The sequence below is a fragment of the Salvelinus namaycush genome, chromosome 13, assembly GCF_016432855.1.
Source record: "Salvelinus namaycush isolate Seneca chromosome 13, SaNama_1.0, whole genome shotgun sequence".
In the NCBI taxonomy this organism is placed as follows: domain Eukaryota; kingdom Metazoa; phylum Chordata; class Actinopteri; order Salmoniformes; family Salmonidae; genus Salvelinus; species Salvelinus namaycush.
The window spans coordinates 9,796,885-9,817,501 of record NC_052319.1 but is presented as its reverse complement, the minus strand read 5'-3'; the positions used below and the strand labels follow the sequence as shown (position 1 = coordinate 9,817,501).

The window sequence follows — 20,617 nt, the reverse complement described above, 5'->3', positions numbered from 1 at the left end:
TTTTTGCTGAGTTTAGTATTATTGGGACACAGCCCCAATAACAAAGGGATCATTCTGCAGGGTGCAATTATGGTTTCATCACAAGTCATGAACTATTGGCATCTTTCTGAATCAATTTCAGTATCAACTAATTTCAAGCAAATTTGAGCAATTACAAGCATCTCTGTGCATGTGGAAAAGTAGAGAGAATTTGTCGTCAGTGCAGGTAGTCTATTTCTTACTTCTCATTTGGTTGATGGATAGCAGAGCAATATTGTGCTGTACTTCAGCAACTGCTGCATGTAAATGTTTTAGATGCCAACCAAAAGGATATGCCGTGCCTCCCGAGTGGCGCAGCGGTCTAAGGCACTGCATCGTTTGAGACATCACCACCGACCCGGGTTCGATCCTGGGCTGTGTCACCGGCCGGCTGCGACCGGTAGACCCATGAGGCGGTGCACAATTGGCCCAGCGTCGTCCGGGTTAGGAGAGGGTTTGGCCGGCCGGATGTCCTTGTCCCATCATGCTCTAGCGACTCCTGTGGCGGGCAGGGCGCATGCACGGTCGCCAGCTGACACGGTCGCCAGCTGTACGGTGTTTCCACCGACCCCTTGATGTGGCAGGCTTCCGGGTTAAGTGAGCAGTTTGCCAAGAAGCAGTGCGGCTTGGCATGGTCTTGTTTCGGAGGACGCATGGCTCTCGACCTTCACCTCTCCTGAGTCCGTACGGGAGTTGCAGCGATGGGACAAGACTGTAACTACCAATTGGATACCACAAAATTGGAGAGAAAAAGGGGTAAAGAAAAAAAGTTTATGCTGCTACAGTATAATTTCACAGTAACAGAAAAGTAGATTCCTTGTTCTCATTCCTAGCACAGCCCCATGATAAAAATCCTAATGGAATGGTCACAGAAGTATTCCACATGATTTGGTCCCATATCAGTGGGACTGTGATTAGAACGGCACCCTATTCCCTATATAGTGCACTAATTCTGGTCAAAAGTTGTGCCCTACATAGGGAATAGGGTGCCATTTGGGACGCAGTCTATGCCTGCAGTGACTTTCTGGCTGGTGGCTGTGTGGCACCCAGTGTGATGTTGAGACAAAGAGAGGCACTGTGATGGAGCAGGACACCCCCGTGAACTCCGGGACAATGACCCACATTAACCCCTCCTGCTCCACCCGGACTTTACCCTCTCTACCCTTCTCTCCCTACAGAGGGGCAGGAAGGAGCGCACCCTGTCCAAGTCCTCCTCTGGAATGCAGAGCGGAGGAGAGGAGGAGCCAGAGGACGACTCTCACACCCCCCTCCCGCCCCCCATGGAGATCATCAAGGACCCCTCGTCCCAGGAGGAGAAGGTATGGCATGGCACCCCCTCACTATGACACTGTATTACCTCTTCTACCCCTTTAAGTCTACTAGCTCACTCTGTTGGAGTTACTTCTTGGATGCGTCCAAAATGGCACCCTATTCACTACATAGTGCAATACTTTTGACCTGGGTCCAAAGGGCACTAGGGTGATAGTGTGCTATTTGGGACACAGCCTTCGCTTAGCCTTCCCTTCGGTTAATGGACATCTTCCCTTCGGTTAGTGGACGTCTTCCCTTCAGGTTAACAACCTTATTGATCTCGAAAATCTGCTATGTCACTCAGCACAGGCTCATAAGATGTGTCCACCTGCAGCCCCCTCCACTTCCCTTCCTCTGCTGCCTATGTGTACTATGCAACACCATGGCACCAACTACCAGATGTGTCTGCAGCTGAATCCGTGTCTGCTGAATGGGAAGCATTATGTGTACTGGCTTGGTTTACAGCTGGAAGAGCTGCTTCCCTGTGTGTGACGTGACTGACTAACTAACACACTGTTGCACTTTCACTCTCTCACTTGACTCTATATACAAGAGCCCACCCCACTTCTTTGTCCCAAATGGCACCCTATGGGCCCTGGTCAAAAGTAGTGGGTGTCATTTGGGACGTACACTTTGACACTGAAATGTGCCAGGCCAACTACTAACTGATGTAGCTTGTGTATAATTCCAACAGCACCTCACGTTGCTCCACTAAAGCTTGTCTTTTGTAGCTGGGTCCAGACTAAGCGCTTATCTAATAACTACCTTTGTCTCTCTGTCTCTATTCCTTCTCTCCTTCCCTTCCTCCTAAACTGTGCCTTGCAGTCCTCCGCATTGCTTGCTGCGCGTCAGGGCTCTGCCGATGTCCCCAGCGCTGCGGAGCTGGTCAGTGCAATAGAAAAGTTGGTCCAAACTAAGATGGTAAGTTCGGAAGGTGAAGAAATACAAAACGGCATTGAGCAATTGCCATTTCTGCACACTCACTTTGCACACTAAGTCGGTGACAATCTACGCACTAACGCTCTCGTCCGCTTGACGTCATCCACTCGTTCTAACTTCCGCTTTTCAAACCCCACTAACCATGTCACGTTGACTGGAAGCTGCATGTTCATGCTGTCATGCAGGACAGTTTGCAAATATCTTCCTTTCTGAATGTGGATGATAGAACACCTTTTGAGTCCCAAACGGCACCCTATTCCCTATTTAGCGCCCTACTTTTGATAAGGCTCGTGTCAAAAGTAGTGCACTAGACAGGAAATCGGGTGCCATTTGAGACACGGGCAGTCTTGCCACATACAGATCAGATAAGTAGTGTGACGTCAGGTGGCAGATGATGTGATAAGGTTCCAAGCTACTGCTGCACAGTAGCTTCCTTTTATGAATGTTCTTCATTTGGCAATGTTTTGATTAACTCCCATTCTGTTTACGACTCTCTTTTAGCTTTGTACATGTGGAGCCATTTCCGAAAGAGTACAATACAGTTGAACAGAGTGTTTATTTGGCTATGGCAGCTCATTTGTTAAGCAGAGGGTGATCTCTTCTCCATCAGCTCCCTCTCCCTGTGTCACAGCAGTGGACTGACTGTATGACTGTGACTTCTGATCCCTTGGCTTCATATCCTGTCTCTCTCCTTTGTTAGAATCTGGAGCCAGGTGCCTACCCCAGCTTCACCACTTTGACCCCTCCGGAACAGACCAGCCCAGCCCTGCCCAGGAACCCTGAAATGGATCAGAAGGCCAAAGCTCTGCGCGGACGCATGTAAGAGACATGTAGCTTAGCCACACACTAATGGATCTGATGTCGCCTTCCTGTCCTCTGTTTGGTTACATGTGTAACACTCAGAAGGACACCTAGAAGGTCTACTGTTTAAGCTACTCTGTTTATATTGGTTTATTTTTTAACCACTCAGAAAACAAGTTCCCTCATAGGAACAATAAAGCTATTATATTCTTCCCTTGAAGTTGGTTCATGCTGCTGAGAAATGCTGCCTCCTGTGTGTATTCAGGTCATTAAGCACACATGTCCTTTTCCTCAGGTTTGTCCTCAATGAGCTGGTGCAGACCGAGAAGGACTATGTCAAGGACTTGGGGATTGTAGTGGAGGTGAGTTGACAAGAATCTCGTCCTAGGGGGGGGGGGGCTATTCAGGCTCAATAGTGGGGAAGGAGCATGAGAGAGAGGCATATCCTAGTAGCAGTGGAGAATGTGACCAGTCACTGCTCTAGTTTGACAATTCAGAAATCTCTCAGTCTTTGTCCCAAATGGCACCTCATTCCCTCTTTAGTGCACTACGTTTGACCAGTGCACTGCTGTATATAGGGAATAGTGTGCTTTTATGGACGCATCCCAAGTGGACTGGCAGCGGGGCTATGTCCTTGTTGTCGTCCTATTTGCCTTGTGTCCTTTGGTATTTCTGTCAGTCACAGAGAGGCTCTCCGATTTGTGACTGTATTTACATATACAACTCCTCAGAAAACATCATTTGATTATTGGGTTGGGTTTTAGATTACATATTGAGATGAGTGCATAGAGGTTTTCTCACATCCAGGGTTGAGTACCAAATGGCACCCTATTCCCTATATTGTGTACTAAATAGAGAATATGGTGCCATTTGGGATGCAGTCCATGAGTTCAACCATATTTAGTCATCCTATTCTCTTTTTCCACTGCATGCTAGTCTTACAATGCTGATCAATATCTGACTCATGTTTCCTGTCTTATCGAGTCCATGACCTTAATTCGGTCTGTTTTTTTCTCTTTAAGGGGTTCATGAAGACGATCGAGGATAAGGGAGTCCCTGAAGATATGAAAGGAAAAGACAAAATCGTTTTTGGGAATATTCACCAGATCTACGACTGGCACAAAGAGTAAGTCTTGTCTCCTGACTTGTCTGAGTCCCAAATGGTTCCCTATGTAGTGCACAACTTTTAACCATATCCCTATGGGCCCTGGTCAACAGTAGTGCACTATATAGGGAATAGGGTGCCATTTGGGACATACACTATGTATATTTGTGATATTGGGGAGAATTTCACACGTTGACCAGCCAGAAACCTCCCATAACTGGATTGTTTTATCATTTAGTCTAGAAGACAAAACCAGGTCACTCCTCTTGTGGTTTAGCACTATTTTGGCTTGCCTCATTGCCCTACAGAGTGACTGAGAGAATGTTTCCTCCCACAGTTTTTTTGTCGGTGAGCTGGAGAAATGTCTTGAAGACAACGAGCACCTTCCTGAGCTTTTCATTAAACATGTACGTGAGTGGGGTCCCCTTTGTCGTTCGGATGTTGTTCAGTATGTTTGATTGTACATGATACTGGCCCTGGTAGAACTTCAAGTTAGACACATTTAACAACCATAGGTGACTTATGTAGGTCAAAATGATTATTCAGAAGAAGTGGAGGAGAAATCAGAGGAAAGATAATTTTCACATTTTCAACCGTTTGACCTGAAAATTAAATGAGAGGAAAGATGCTAATATTATTTTTCTTTTATACAGGAGAGGCGACTACACATGTATGTGGTTTACTGCCAGAACAAGCCCAAGTCTGAATTCATTGTCGCCGAGTACGACACATTCTTCGAGGTGAGCCGTAAAACACTTTTGAGAATTCTTGAGTAGTCTGAGAACAACTTTCTGTAATATTTTCTTTGCGTTATAAATATGCCTAATGCTAATTGCATTTAATTCTACTTTAGGGCGTACAGCAAGAGGTCAGCTCAAGACTTGGCATAAGTGACTTTCTCATAAAGCCAATTCAGAGAATTACCAAGTATCAGCTGCTTCTAAAGGTAAGACTACAACGCTAAATTCCTGGCGTACAAGTAATCCCTGAAAGACATGCCCTTCGATATAATTACCTGAAACTAATGGAGGTTTTTCTCAATGCCCTACTGACTACACACAACCCTTTTTTTCTTTCTTCAGGACTTCTTAAAGTATAGTTCCAAAGCAGGACTAGATTGCCAAGAGATGGAGGTAACAGAAGCGATTTGCGATTACAACTATACTGTATGTGTTGTTGTCTATAGGTTGCCAGAATTCCAGTAACTTTCCCAAAATACCTCGTTTACCAGAGGGAAAAACCAGGCAATCCTCCTGATTACAGGAATCTTTCAACCAGGAAGTCCCTGGAATTTTGTGACCCTATTTGACGTTTTATGTGTCCACCATCACTGCTGTATCAATGTCAATGCTCACACCATTCTCAATGTGTTTTACAGAAAGCAGTTGGTTTAATGTCCCAGGTCCCCAAGCTGTGCAATGACATGATGAATCTTGGCAGACTACAAGGCTATGAGGTGCTGTACATTTAATGTAATTGAATTTAGCCAGGATATTCCACTCAGTAACAACCACCACTGTTTTCCAGGGAGTCAATAAAAGCACGCGCATGAAATAGGAAACAAATAGCGCCGCAGATCAAGAGTGTGGTATAATTACATTTGTTATGGCATACATGTACAGGATTTTAGCACCCAGATCAGCTATGATTTTAGGATTGTTTCAATCCATGCTCAGTTTGTGAAAAATGTGAAATGACTCATGAAGCTGTGTTATTGGACTATTTAACTCCAGCGGGTCATGTTTGTTCTTCCACAGGTGTAATAAAAGTCACTTTGATGACACTCAGACTACATGAAATCTCTGACCTCTAAATGAAGCAAAGATTTGCCTAGCCTGCTGTAACAGTGGCGAGATTAAAGCACTGTGTTTGCCAATGGCCTGGATGGCATCGTATTCCCTATATAGTGCACTACTTTTGACCAGAGCCCTATTAGGCCCTAGTCAAAAGTATTGCACTAAATATGCAATAGGGTTCCATTTGAGATGCAACCCTGGTCTTAGATCCAGTACAAGGGTCTGCTGTTAGCTTTATGACCTGGTGAGAAGAGAAGGGGCTGATAGACTGGGTAATGCCGTTGTGTTGACAGACAGACTGGGGCATGGCTGACTGCTTTATTCTCCAGTGTTGATAGATGTTGAGTCGTAACTGATCCTGTGTGTGCACGCTCTCCTCCCTCCAGGGTAAGCTGACCAGCCAGGGTAAACTGCTGCAGCAGGAGACATTCTTCGTGACAGAGCAGGACACGGGCGTTCTGTCGCGCAGCAAGGAGCGCAGGGTCTTCCTCTTTGAGCAGATCGTCATCTTCAGCGAGCTCCTCCGCAAGGGCTCGTCCACCCCAGGCTACCAGTTCAAGAAGAGCATCAAGGCAAGTAATGTTAAAACAACAGTGAATGCTATTGGGACATCATAGACCAGAAACTTTTAGGCAATTTCCTACTGTTGCATTCAATCAATCAACCAAACTGTATTGTCCCCAGAGACATTTTGGTTTGAAAGCAGGGTTGGAGAACATTATAAAATACGGAGTCCATAGAAAAGACCACACAAAATAGCGTTGTTGATGAATTGAGCAGTGTTGAGTTAGCGTTCTTGTGTTTCATTGTGACAGGTGAGCTACCTGGGCTTGGAGGAGCATGTGGACAACGACCCGTGTAAGTTTGTGCTGTCGTGTCGAGGCTCGGCCGAGCGCTTCACCCTGCAGGCGGCCAACCTGGACATCAAGCAGGTGTGGGTCCAACATGTCAGCCAGGTCCTGGATGCCCAGAGCAACTTCCTGTCTGGTGAGAGAACTTCCTGTCTGACATACGCCTCTACCTTCATTAGCTAAATCTAGGGTTGCAAGATTCCGGTAATTTTCCCAAGATCCCCAGATGTTTTTCCAGAAATCCTAGTAGGAGGATTCCGGATTCCATGCTTATTCGCTCATGATTCAGATAAAATTCCTGGAAAACCTGGGAAATGTGAGAAAGTTACCTGAATTTTGCAACCCTAGCGTTATTTTCAGTAGTTAGATCAAAACACATTTAGTCATAACTACAGCCTCAACACTAGAGTAATACTATTTTCACCTCTATCGTGGTCCTCATTCGTCTAACACAGAATACGCACATGTGGCTTTTCGTTTATTGATTGTGTGTAACATTGGACTATCACCACAGCCCTGCAGTCTCCCATTGAGTACCACAAGGAGAAGGGTTGTTCCCAATCCCTCACCAGAAACCCGTCGGGCAGTCGGCCCCCCAGTTCCAACAGCAGGCCCCTCTCCTCCTCCTCTGTGGGGGCAGAGAAGCCCCCCCTGGCAGGACCGGGTAGGACCCCAACTCCTCTCAAACTATCTACCTCCAACGGCAGCTCCTGCTTTGACCCCATGAAACACAGCGAACGCTATGACTCCACTAGGGTGAGTCCGGTCTGTTGTCTGCCCTAGTTTTACATTTCAACAGGAGATGTTGAAACTTTGTTTACTTTAAACTTGCAGACAAGAAGTACTGAAGTTAAGGAATTGAGTCAATGTATGTAATGACTCATGTTATTTGAATGTGCATACAGGTTTGTATCAATGTTGATTTCCCCTGTCGTAATACAATCTTCCTTCCTCTCCCACCCCATCCCCACCCCTCCATAGCATCATGACGGCATTGGATGTAACGGCATGTCCTCCACCATGATGGTGACCCAGGACTACAGTGCACTGAAGGAGAATGAGATCTGTGTGATCCAGGGCGAGATGGTGCAGATCATGGCCACCAACCAGCAGAACATGTACCTAGTGTACCGGCCCGCCAACAGCCAGTCCCCTGCTGCCGAGGGCTGGGTCCCAGGCCACATCCTGGGCCCCCTCATTAAAACGCTCAAAGACAGTACTGCTGACGCAAGCATCAAGTAAGTGTCCCTCAGCCTCGCCCCCACCCCCACAGAGCTGCTCTTATTGGATGAGGGGAAAGTTGAATCTGCTCAAATCCCCCCCCCCCCCCACCGCCAACCCCCATTATGGGAACTAACTCGGAAATGTTGGACGACAACAGGGGTCATTTTTTTTCTCCTTATTTTTTTTGTTAATATATGTAAAGGCTTAATGAGTAATTCTCTGAAAAGAGTAAAAGGACTTTAGAGAATCATGGCTTCATGTAGAGAAGACGCACCGAGAAAATCTTACACCAATGTGGAACTGACTGGTCTGGACTTTTATTTCTGTTTCTAACACCGTTTTTTTTCTTTACATGTTTTGAAAAAAAGAAAGGCCTTTTGATGGACTGGGGCCTATTTCTCCAAGTGGAGAAAGTTTGTTATTGTCTATGGCAATTTGTACAGATTGTGGTTTTTGTTTTGTTATTTTTGTGTTATTTTTTTTTTTCATATTTTATTTGTTTAATATTATCAGATATGTTGGCAGTTTACTGTAAAAAGTTCATTTGTTTTGTTTACTGATGCGCTCTCTCCAGTACATTCCTGTATAAAGTATTTTGCACTATTTAAGAGAATCCATATTAATGAAGTCAGGTTGTGCAATATAATTATAGTCACAATGTTCATCATTGTACTTGTAGTCTAACTAATAATTTTAAATGTATTTTAAATATGTAAAATACAATTTTGACATGAGTTTGCAAGGCAACATAAGTTGAACTTGTTTTGCGTTAGAAGATCAGTTACATTGTTAATATTGGTAAATACTATGACACTGCACTAGTGCTGCTTGGGTCAGCTGTTTGTTTACCCGCACCCGCCTGCAATTGCTAATAACCCATCCGCAACTGCCCAACTATATGTGATAAAATGAAAATCTGAGGCCCGCAACTGACCATAGCCCGCTAATATAGAACTAGTGCAGGCCCAGTGCACTACTTTTGTGAAAAATAGAAATTTGCAATTTATTTTTATTATTAATATTGTTTTTTTTTAATTCAGATTTTTCAGTACCCCTACTTCCTGCGGCTATGCTGATTAAGATATGTTTCTGCTTATAATTTCTGACATTTTTGTAGGCTATTTGTTAGTCAACATGCCTATAATTAAATACATGCAGCTTCTCTTCTGTCATTATATGTTGCCCTAGAAGACTAAGTAAACCCTTTCTCACCAGAATGTAATAAATCGATAAAATGAATGATGCAATCTTGTTGACGTCGGGAAAGTTTTCTGTCGTCTGCTTATTTCACGGCGCAAAGACATTAGGGACCGGGGAGAAAACGCAATAACAAAAACAAATTTGAAAGATTTTCTGTGCAAAATTTCCAAATGACATCAGTATGAATGGTTGTAAGGAAATGGAAAGCTATGAAAACGACCCAACATGTTTCTGATAAGATTTCAGTTTGGCTCGGATGCATATTTTATGTGTTTGAAATACTAAAGATAGCATCTCTACAGACTATCTCACTGCACATTCACATTCTCTCAAAATTCTGAAAGAAATAAATAATTTCTCTACTCCTGTTCCTGGGTCAAAATTTGGCCTACATTTGGTATATAATTTTACTGCAAGAAATTCTTAATTCTGCAGGAGTTGATATTATGCGAGAGGTTATAGACCTACAGTCAGTGTCCAGTGTCCTTGACGTGCCAGAGGCCTATTTGAACTCCCCGTCTTGTGACTGTCGAATTTGTATAGCGCCTCGAAATCGTCACACATAAGTCGGAACTGCTATCATCCACTTTTACCACGTCACCAAATCTCTCCCAAACATTACCTTTCTGGCCCTCCCTTCTCTTTATTTTCAACTCTCCATTTAGCAGCTTTTCTCTTGTTGAATTAAACTCCGACATTGTCCTTTTTGCATCCGTGGATCGATGTGAATTCTTATTCTGCCCGTCCCCAAAAGCCCTAACCACGGGGACTGCGGGTTATGAGTCAACTGCGCATCACTACTCTGCAATCAAACTGCATGTTTCTCCGCTGACCATTGCTCTTACAGCATTAGACCTAGATTCCATTCTTATCTCACATTGAGCATAAAATGATAGTGAAATCAGTTCAACCTGTTCTTTTATCATGTTGATTTCAATTTGTAAAAATAAAACAAAAAGTTTAATTGTGGCTTTACCATCCATTTCCTCCCAATAACGGACCATTTTTAAATCGTGGGCATTATTAAAGTGATTATTCTTCTTATGGAAATGTCCTGGTGTTGTATAAATACATTCACAAACACCACTTCTGAGTTCTATTTTCTCACACAAGAGTGATGAGGTTTCGGAGTATTTCAAAAGCACACTGGTGTATGCACTTTTTATATGATTTGTTTGTTTCTTTGTACCCGTTTTGTTGACGTTGTCTGATGTAGTAGACTGCTTGTTTTCATTTTCTACTAACCACACCGGTCCTCGACAAAAGTTTGTTGTGTACAAAGCAGCGTCATTGAAAATCTCATGACAAAGTAGAGCCATGGAATGGTTGGCAAGACCTCTTATCCCCAACAAACTAGGCTGCTTTGACACAAATTGTCTGTCCACTATGGTGTAAGAGAATCAAGGTATGGTAGCGTAATGGAGGAGCTTTCATCGCCGCTTTGTGGGTCTGAATTTCGAATATACCGTGACATAAAGATTAACTTTTGTTTTTCTATTTGAAAATTATTTTCCAAATTTGTCTTTCTTTCTCTCGCCTTCTTTTTCTCTGTCTTTGATTTGATTTCAATAAAGTTGGCTAGCCCCACTCGACCCTCCCTGCACCTCTGCCCTCAGTGTGTGTAAGCCTGGATTTGACTGGTACATTTCTTGGCACAACAGGAAATCTCTTTCATGGAATACCCTGCGCTCGAGAAAGCGAGCGGAGAAGGATAGCAGTGGCAAGGGTGATGCAAAGGTTGAGAATGGACTCCGTAAGCCCAAGGAGATTCTCAGCACCAAGGTCACTGTCAAAGTGAGTAAGCGGGCTGTCTACGGAGATGGTGTTCTGTGTCCTCGGCTGCCACTCCCTCACCTGTGTGTTGTGACTCGTGACGTTAATAATCTCCAACACTGAAACATTATGATAATCCATCTCTAACTACACTGTCTGCTCTCACTTTGGTTTGACGCCCCCTTATGCATGACACTAATGAGTCAAGTGACTTCTTTGTCTGTGGCAATTTTGCTTTCGGTTAAAGGTAGACTCAGCGAAATTACATTGCCACGAGCAGTACCGCAGATATTGAGATGAGCGAGATGCACGACTTCGCTCTCACACAGTCACACACAGTATCTGCTCGTGCACGGGTTCGCTTCACACTCTTACAGTGTGGGAGCCACCAGATCAAAACGGCGGAGAAGCTTAGCCTCTCACTTCAACGCTCTTAGTTACTGCGGAAATTGACCCACTATGTTGTTTACTTTCTGCATCTACATCATATCGCTGAGTCCACCTTTTAATATAACTTTAGTTTTCGTAAAAATGTATGACTTTATTGACATAACACTGTGAAACCACCATTTTGACAACAGATGAGCTATGACCTAAACGAAAACAAGCCCTCATTCATGGGTTTAGCATGGCGGTATTAACTACACAAACCATAAGGTGTTGTGTTTCAGTGAAAACATACTGAAACTGGATCTCACACTACATTATATGTCTGTATCAATATATACTAGCAGTGCATTTTAAAATAACCCCTCATCAAGTCCATATGATGCCGAGTCTGCTGATCCATCTTTCATTTGAAGCATGTTAGACTAGATTGTTTTTCATTTGTCAATTATGTCCATTGGATACATTTCACTTTAAGTTTGCCTGCAAGTTTTGTCCTCGCCACTGTTTGACTATTTATGCCCGTGCCGTTACACACTCCCTACATGAAATAGAAACTTAGAACGAAACACGCACATATAATGAAATGTTACTGACTGCTATTTGTGTGTCGTCAATCATTTTGTGTTCGATTGCATTGTTTCAGGTGTCAGCACTATAATTTCTATGATTTAGTTTTGCTTAATTGGTTCATTTCCCAGCTCATACAATATGTCCATATTTATGCATTTTTACCTCCGGCTCAGTGGTTCCCAAGCAACTCTTCTTTACAGATTCCCTCTTTTTTTATTTTCTTACATTGAAGCCCTCCCACATACAATATGCTGGATTGGACCTTCAGCCCTTATCCCCAATGGCACTCCTAGATAAAACAATGATTTCTTTACACTGTAGGTGTATCTATCCAATCCTTTCAGATCTACTGTGCTTGGGGAGGATTTTGAATTCAGCACAAGACAGATTCTCTGTCTGTAGCACCACACTTACTAGTAAGCACAAATCCTATATCAACAACCCATACACACATTAGAATCCTGACCGTGCCTCTAGCTTGGGGACCACCAGGCCTTTTGTAACAGCTCTAATTTTGCTTTCTCTTATCCCACACTTCAGGAGTCAAACAGCTCAGAGGAGTCAGATTGCGATGATGAACTCCCCAAAACTAGCATGGAGGTAGAAATACACACCGATCTGTCATGCATGCATGCTGCCCTGTTGAGTTTCTGTAGCTACGTCTAGCAAGAGGGAACTACACACAGCATCATAGGGGTTTTCACTGTGGTCAGGAGCTTTCTACAAAACGCCAGGTTCCACATGTTCCGTTAGATACACTAGCTTTTTTTTCTCTCCATAGAAATAGAATCACTAGAACAGGCTTCCCCCATTCAAATCAATGGGTCTGCAATGGGTGGACCAGTTGCCATTTTGAGTATGGTTTCATCCTCAGCAAGAACCAACAGGAATATTTTTGTTCCTGCTTCTTGTTTGATAGGATTTTCTGGTTCCGGCCTCAGAGAGGCCATGGGTGGAGTTTGTAAATGCATTTGCCACTGATTGGTGCACAGTATTAATACATCAGGTAAGCACCTGGAACACATGAGCAAAAGATGTTGAAAAGACATTAAAAAATATGTTAAAAATACGTATTTTTGTTTGAAAATATGTATTGTGCTCACATGCGTCATTGTAACTCCTGTATAGCCTGTTGACCCCAGGAAGAGTAGCTGCTGCATGTGCAACAGCTAATGGGGATCATAATAAACTAAACAAGCTTGCACCCTTTCAAAGCTTGCTCGGTCCTGTGTGGCTCGGTTGGTAAAGCATGGCGCTTGCAACGCTAGGATTGTGGGTTCGATTCCTGCTGGGGCCACCCATATGAAATTGTATGCACGCACTACTGTAAGTCACTTTGGATGAAAGTGTCTCCTAAATGCCATGTATTATTATAAATCAAATTGCTGTAGTTCCTCAGTTCCAATTCCTGGTCATTGTAATTGAAAAAAGCACCCTCCTGTTAGCTTTGACAGACTTGACCTCAACAGGCTTGTTGTAAAGATGTCCACACTTTTTGATTGCAAAACAATACATTTTTTCCTATGTTCCTTAGCTATTTTAGTTAGCTGCTCTATGTGCCACTTTTTCCCTTCTGGGGAAGAGTCCATGGAAGCCGTGTGGTTTCCATGGACCATTACTGCAACCTAGTGTTCCTACGCTGAAATACATCTCTCCCAGGGATGGTTAGGTTTGTGAGCGTGAACAAGCCTCTCACACAAACCCCCTTAAGCATGTTACTACTCCTGACCTCTGTTTTTTTTGGATCCCCTGGTGATTTGCGCGCCTTGTTATGCATTATGTTCAAATGGGTTCAGAAGATCTTTAAAGGCACGGTATGCCTAGATGTCACATATGTGGGGTACGATACCCTAGTATAGTACTCCTATATTGCAACTCATTTGTAAATGGTAGTACACAAATAGTGACACAGAACTCTGAGGTATGTATGTATGTATGTATGTATGTATGTATGTATGTATGTATGTATGTATGTATGTATGTATGTATGTATTAACTATTACGTTTCAATTTTGAATTAGCAAAACAGTTCATAATTCAAACATGAACATTATAATTCATTCATATTGCCTAACAGCCATGCCTTATCTTTGCAGATAATGAATCCCAATTTTATACAAGAAGGTAAGATGAACTATCAGAACATAAACGCTTACATCTAAATGCTTTAGAGTGAAATCAAGACTCATTTAATTACTGATATGTCATGGCTGCGTCTCATATGGCACCCTAATCCCTAAATAGTGCACTACTTTTGACCAGAGCCCTATGGGCCCGTGTCAAAAGTAGTGCACTGTATAGGGTGCAGTGTAGGACGTAGCGTATATACTTGCTGTTTAGAATCATGTGGTGTGGTTAGCTGACACTGCTGTGTGGTAATGTATTTAGTTGCTCCAGAGTTCCTGATCTCACTAGCGGATGTGACATGTGCATTCGGGGAGACGGTGGTCCTATGCTGCAAAGTGTGTGGACGTCCCAAACCCAACATCACTCTGAAAGGACCCGATCAGAGCCCGCTTGTCAACAACAGCAGGTTCACTATAAACATTAGGTAAAGGAACTATGTTTTCTAGTTAAAATAGGGTCTTGATGATCACAAGAAAATCTGATGTTGGATGCCGCCAGTGGGGGTCCACGGAGGAAGACGTCAGAGGACAGGCTGATAGTAATGGCTGGAATAGGAGAAATGGAACAGTTTCATTTATTCCATTCCAGCCATTACTATAAGCCTGTCCTCTGACGTCTTCCCCCACAGGCGGCATCCAACCTCTGATTCTGACTAAGAAATGGAAGTGCATACCCAAATTCCTCAAACCTAGTAAGAGCAGGAAGTGAGGTTAAAGAAATGTCTCTGGCAGGACAGTTATCTTCCTATTGGATGACTAAAACATTGTCTGACATAATTGCTTAAAGGTAATGTCTGTGGCCTAATCCCATGGTAAATCCATTGTCTGCATCCCAAATGGTTCCATTCCCTGTAGAGTCCTCTACTTTTGACCAGTAGTGCACTCTGGGGCTCTGGTCAAAAGTAGTGCACTATATACAGTATGTAAGAAATAGGCTGCCATTTGTGACGCACCCCTAGGTAGACTAAACACATGTTGCTGGAGGAATAACATGAACTTTAGATGGAGCTCAGTAAAAGGTGCGATCAGCAAAAGCAGATACCAATGTGGCATATTTAGTTTCTGGAGAGAAAGGTCATGTTCTATTCTCGGCAAACCAATTACACCTACTCGCTTGTTCTCTGTCCTTGTCTCCAGGGATACGGGCGACATTCTGCTCAAGATCTGTAACCTGATGCCCCAGGACACTGGCATCTACACCTGTGTGGCCGTCAACGACCATGGCACCGCCTCCTCCTCCGCCTCCATCAAAGTACAAGGTGAGAACAGGGGATATGAATCATGGATGGAGGGATGGGGGTGGAGTTTCGAGGGGCTCTTCATCAGCTTGGTCAAGCAGACTGACCACTGCACTCCCGTTTCACTTCAGAATGCGAGCTATCATGAGATCAGGCTCCTTTCACAAGGCTAGCTCTCCATGGCCATTGAGACTGATGTTGGGCTCATGTCTGTTTTCAGGTATTCCAGCAGCACCTGCGAGGCCAGTGGCCCAGGAGGCCAGTAGCAATGCAGTGATCGTCCACTGGCTCCCACCAGCCAGCTCAGCTAACTGTGCTGTGTCTAGCTACACAGTGGAGTACAGGCAGGAAGGTGGAGTAGACCCATCTCTCTTCTGGCTCTGGGGTGAAGTTTCCCCTAGGTACAGGACTAGGATCAGCCTCCCCAAATCTTAGCCTTAAAGCTGCAATATGTTACTTTTAGGGCGATCTGACCAAATTCGCATAGAAATGTGTGTTATAGATCTGTCATTCTCATTGAAAGCAAGTCTAAGAAGTGTGCACTTTCTATGCTTCCCGTTCTCATGTTTAGTTGTTGCGTCTTTTACTTTGGGATGTGTACACCAGCTTCAAACAGCTGAACATACAATATTTCGGGATATGGAACAGATATTTCACAGCAGTTTAGATCGTACAATGATTCTCTACACTATATTTCCTTGAAATTAGGTGAACTAGAATTTTTTTATCCAGAAATGGCGGAGCGATTTCTGCATAGTGTGTCTTTAACCATTAGTGAGGAAAATGCTAAACTGAACCAAGATCAACATCTAGGAGCAACTTCACCTTACACCTCTCTTCCGCTTTCCAAATCATAAGCTACAGACAGTCACCTGTGATCTTTGAACTATGACCTAACCTCTCATCCTCTTCTCTGCAGACTCCCTGGTGTGGCAGGAGTCGGTGGTCTCCACAGTAGATGTGTGTGTGAAAATTGAAGATCTCATTCCTGGGGGGCACTACCAGTTCCGGGTCAGTGCCAGTAACCCCTGGGGTATCAGTCCGCCAAGCGAGCCCTCAAACATGGTGACCCTGCCCAGCGGGAGTGAGTCAAACTCTCCATCTTCACACTACAAGCAGGGAGGGAGTAACGCTATACCTAGACTGGATGCATCTCAAATGGCACCCTATTCCCTATATAGTGCACAGCTTTTGATCAGAGGCCTATGGTAAAAAGTAGGGCACCTTGAAGGAAATAGGGTGCCATTTTAGGAGCTGATTCTTACGATTGGCATTTCACTTTTTTTACTATTTACTTTTATTTTGGGATGTCCTCGAGGAAATGTTACTGTATGCCTGTAGCTACGGTGTAAATATTGACAAATAAAATATTACATTTGTTTTCTTTCTATTCTAAGCTTCCACATATGATGGAACGGGCATTCAGTGGAAAGGCAACTTTGAATCGTCTTTCACAGAAATTTGTGAGATCGGACGGTAAATTGCACACCCCTACACTTTTAAAGTAGCTAACCATAACTGTTTAAAATCGAAGTATTGTATTGGGATTTTTCACACATGTCATACAAATTCTCAACAAGGCTAACTGCAGCAGTTGTACAGGTACAACAATGACATGTTTTATGTGTTACAACTACTCTCCTACTCCTCTCCTTTCTCCAGGGGCCGATTCTCTGTAGTGAGAAAGTGTCTGAACAAGGCCAGTAAGAAGGAGGTGGCTGTGAAGTACGTCACTAAGAAGATGCAGAAGAAGGAGCAGGTAGCCCACGAGGCGGACATCTTATGCCATGTCCAGCATCCTCAGCTGGTGGCTCTGACTGACACCTATGAGTCTCCCACCTCCCTCATGCTGGTCTTTGAGCTGTAAGGAACTTTCTGCTGTGGACTTGGGCTGATTCTCAATTCATCTTTCCTCGATTCCTCTTATCCTCTCTCCTTGCCTCCTTCTCAAAATGCATTGGAGAACAAGGTCTGGGTGGAGGGACTTTTGACCTTATCCTCCAATACGATTGACAAAGAGGCGAGGAGAGAGGATGTGAGGAATCGAGAAAAGATTAATTGAGAAAGTGTGATGTATTATTTTATTGTTTTTGCTTTTTGCCAACTCCTCTCTGTGTTGCTTATGGCATGACAATCATAGAGTTGGACCCAGGCTAGGGATTATAGCCTTCACTTGGCTTTGTTAGTGAACAGTCTTTGTCTGCTTCCCAAATGGCACCTTATTCCCATAGTGCACTACTTTTGACCAGAGACATATGGGCCATGTTCAAAGTAGTGCATTATATAGGGAATAGGGTGCCATTTGGGATGGACACCTAGTGTCTTAGAGTGTGGTCTGAATGAATGTTTGTTGTTTCCAGGCTGGAGGGCGGGAGGCTGCTGGACTACCTGGTGGCCCATGATGAGCTGATGGAGGAGAAGGTGGCCTTCTTTGTGAAGGACACCTTAGAGGCATTGCAGCACCTCCACACCTGCAGAGTGGTACATCTAGACCTAAAGGTAAGCACAAAGTACATATCCGCACCACTGCTAAGGACATATGGTGCAAATACAATGTTATTGAAGTGACATTACACTTTAAAAGTTTGAGAGATGTTTTCAGACCTCGAAAGTGGTATCACGTCAAGATGAAACCATCTCCCACGAAACCGGTTGAGTAGATCTAACTATACACTGAGTATACAGAAAATTAGGAACACCTGCTCTTCCCATGACACAGACTGACCAGGTGAATCTAGGTGAAAGCTTTGATTCTTTATTGATGTCACCTGTTAAATCCACTTCAATCAGTGTAGATGAAGGGGACAATGGCAGGTTAAATAAGGATTTTTAAGCCTTGAGACATGGATTGTGTATGTGTGCCATTGAGGGTGAATGGGCAAGACAAAATATTGAAGTGCCTTTGAATGGGTTATGGTAGTAAGTGCCAGGTGCACCGGTTTGAGTGTGTCAATAACTGCAACGCTGCTGGGTTTTTTACGCTCAACAGTTTCCCGTGTGTTTCAAGAATGGTCCACCACCCAAAGGACATCCAGTCAACTTGACACAACTGTGGGAAGCCTTGGAGTCATTTTATTTAACCTTTATTTAACGAGGCAAGTCAGTTAGGAACAAATTCTTATCTACAATGACAGCCTACCCCGGCCAAACCCAAACCCGGATGACACTGGGCCAATTGTAAGCCGCCCTATGGGACTCCCAATCACGGACGGTTGTGATTCAGCCTGGAATCGAACCAGGGTCTGTAGTGACGCCTCTAGCACTGAGATGCAGTGCCTTAGACCGCTGCGCCACTCGGGAGCCCAACATGGGCCAGTATCCCTGTGGAAGGCTTTCGACACCGTCCATGCCCCAACGAATTGAGTCTGTTCTGAAAGCAAAAGGGGGTACAACTCAATATTATAAAGATATCTCAAAAGCATTTCGCTACACCCGCAATAACATCTGCTAAATATGTGTGTGACAAATAAAATTTTAATTGTATGCCTCCACCCCAAATTAATGGAAATTAGTTCACTTTTAAGGTCCGAAAACATCTGACAAACTTTCAGCGAAATGTCCCTGATCTTGGTCAAATCCATTTTCAAATGTGTTCTTCTCTTCTGTGTCCTTAGCCTGAGAACCTCCTGGTGGATCTCCACGTGCCTGTTCCCTGCATTAAGCTCATAGACTTTGGAGATGCGGTCCAGGTGTCTGGCCACCGTTATGTCCACCTGCTCCTGGGAAACCCAGAGTTTGCTGCTCCGGAGCTGATCCAGGGCACCCCGGTGTCGCTGAGCACGGACGTGTGGAGCGCCGGTGTCCTGGCCTACGTCATGCTGAGCGGCGTCTCGCCCTTCCTGGACGAGAGCCTAGAGGAAACGTGCGTCAACATCTGCAAGCTGGACTTCTGCTTCCCCGAGGACTACTTCCAGGGAGTGAGTCAGGCAGCCCGGGACTTCATAAGCTCTACCCTGCAGCAGGACCCCAGGAAGAGGCCCAGTGCCACCACCTGTCTCCAGCATCCCTGGGTGGGCGCCCACAGTGGAGACTATTCCAAGAACCCACTGGACACTGGTCGCCTGGCCTCTTTCATCGACAGACGGCGGCAGCTGCACGATGTGCGCCCCGTCACCAACATCAAGGGACTGGTGACCAGTAGCATGGGACACACCCTATAAACACCCCATGAATACAACACACAGGTGGAATGAAAACACACTGTTAGCAGTACTACAGGACTCTGCCATTGATACATGGTTCCCCATGAAAATGTAACTCTGGATAGGGGATAATAACTTGTCAACAAACATGTGATGTGGATATCATGTCTGTGTTCAAAATGCCAGTAGACAAGACATTGACATTTGATTCATTGAGATGTTTCAGAGCTGTAGTATGAAGCCATAGAAGCCATATTACTCTTGTTGTGTCCATCTATTGTAAATGCCAACATTTCTAAATATCATCCTTGGAAATTATAACTATCAGAGAAAGATCTATGAGAGGTAGTATAACTGTTGAATGTAATTTATTGTAGAACGTGGTTAACACTTGAGTAAGTGCTATTGTATGTGAAGAAATATTCAGCAGTGGTTCCCAAACTGTGGGTTCGGCAAGGGGGCGCAGAGCAGTACCAGTTAAAAATGTTCTTTATTTTATTTCTATTTTCTACATTGTAGAATAATAGTGAAGACATCAAAACTATGAAATAACACATATGGAATTGTGTAGTAACCAAAAAAGTGTTAAACAAATCAAAAATATATTTTAGATTCTTCAAAGTAGCCACCCTTTGCCTTGATGACAGCTTTGCACACTCTTGGCATTCTCTCAACTAGCTTCACTTGGAATGCTTTTCCAACAGTCTTGAAGGAGTTCCCACATATGCTGAGGAGTTGTTGGCTGCTTTACCTTCACTGCGGTCCAACTCATCCAAAACCATCTCAATTGGGTTGAGGTCGGGGGATTGTGGAGGCCAAGTCATCTGATGAGGGTCAAATAGCCCTTACACAGCCTGGAGGTGTGCTTTGGGTCATTGTCATGTTGAAAAACAAATGATAGACCCACTAAGCTCAAACCAGATGGGATGGCGTATCGCTGGAGAATGCTGTGGTAGCCATGCTGGTTAAGTGTGCCTTGAATTCTAAATAAATCACAGACAGTGTCACCAGCAACTCACCCCCACACCACCTCCTCTATGCTTCACGGTGGGAACCACACATGCGGAGATCATCCGTTCACCTACTCCGCATCTTCCAAAGACACAGTGGTTGGACCCAAAAATCTCGAATTT

At 44.2% G+C, this 20,617-nt stretch overlaps 1 protein-coding gene across 1 annotated transcript in view; it reads left to right on the top strand.

The window, feature by feature from the left end:
- Positions 1-19,556, top strand: part of kalrna (kalirin RhoGEF kinase a) — a 162,042-nt gene extending 142,486 nt beyond the window's left edge. The window contains exons 36-60 of the mRNA XM_039006231.1: positions 1,245-1,337; positions 2,155-2,250; positions 2,969-3,087; positions 3,365-3,431; positions 4,092-4,195; positions 4,512-4,581; positions 4,828-4,914; positions 5,028-5,120; positions 5,257-5,307; positions 5,553-5,630; positions 6,357-6,542; positions 6,786-6,957; positions 7,336-7,577; positions 7,803-8,059; positions 10,907-11,039; positions 12,519-12,578; positions 14,075-14,102; positions 14,367-14,529; positions 15,242-15,363; positions 15,563-15,694; positions 16,262-16,426; positions 16,740-16,818; positions 17,005-17,205; positions 17,703-17,841; positions 18,957-19,556. Coding sequence (XP_038862159.1) covers positions 1,245-1,337; positions 2,155-2,250; positions 2,969-3,087; positions 3,365-3,431; positions 4,092-4,195; positions 4,512-4,581; positions 4,828-4,914; positions 5,028-5,120; positions 5,257-5,307; positions 5,553-5,630; positions 6,357-6,542; positions 6,786-6,957; positions 7,336-7,577; positions 7,803-8,059; positions 10,907-11,039; positions 12,519-12,578; positions 14,075-14,102; positions 14,367-14,529; positions 15,242-15,363; positions 15,563-15,694; positions 16,262-16,426; positions 16,740-16,818; positions 17,005-17,205; positions 17,703-17,841; positions 18,957-19,502 — 3,483 coding nt within the window. The 3' untranslated portion in view covers positions 19,503-19,556. The remainder of the gene's footprint in view (positions 1-1,244; positions 1,338-2,154; positions 2,251-2,968; positions 3,088-3,364; positions 3,432-4,091; positions 4,196-4,511; positions 4,582-4,827; positions 4,915-5,027; positions 5,121-5,256; positions 5,308-5,552; positions 5,631-6,356; positions 6,543-6,785; positions 6,958-7,335; positions 7,578-7,802; positions 8,060-10,906; positions 11,040-12,518; positions 12,579-14,074; positions 14,103-14,366; positions 14,530-15,241; positions 15,364-15,562; positions 15,695-16,261; positions 16,427-16,739; positions 16,819-17,004; positions 17,206-17,702; positions 17,842-18,956) is intronic.
- The last annotated feature ends 1,061 nt before the right edge of the window (positions 19,557-20,617 follow it).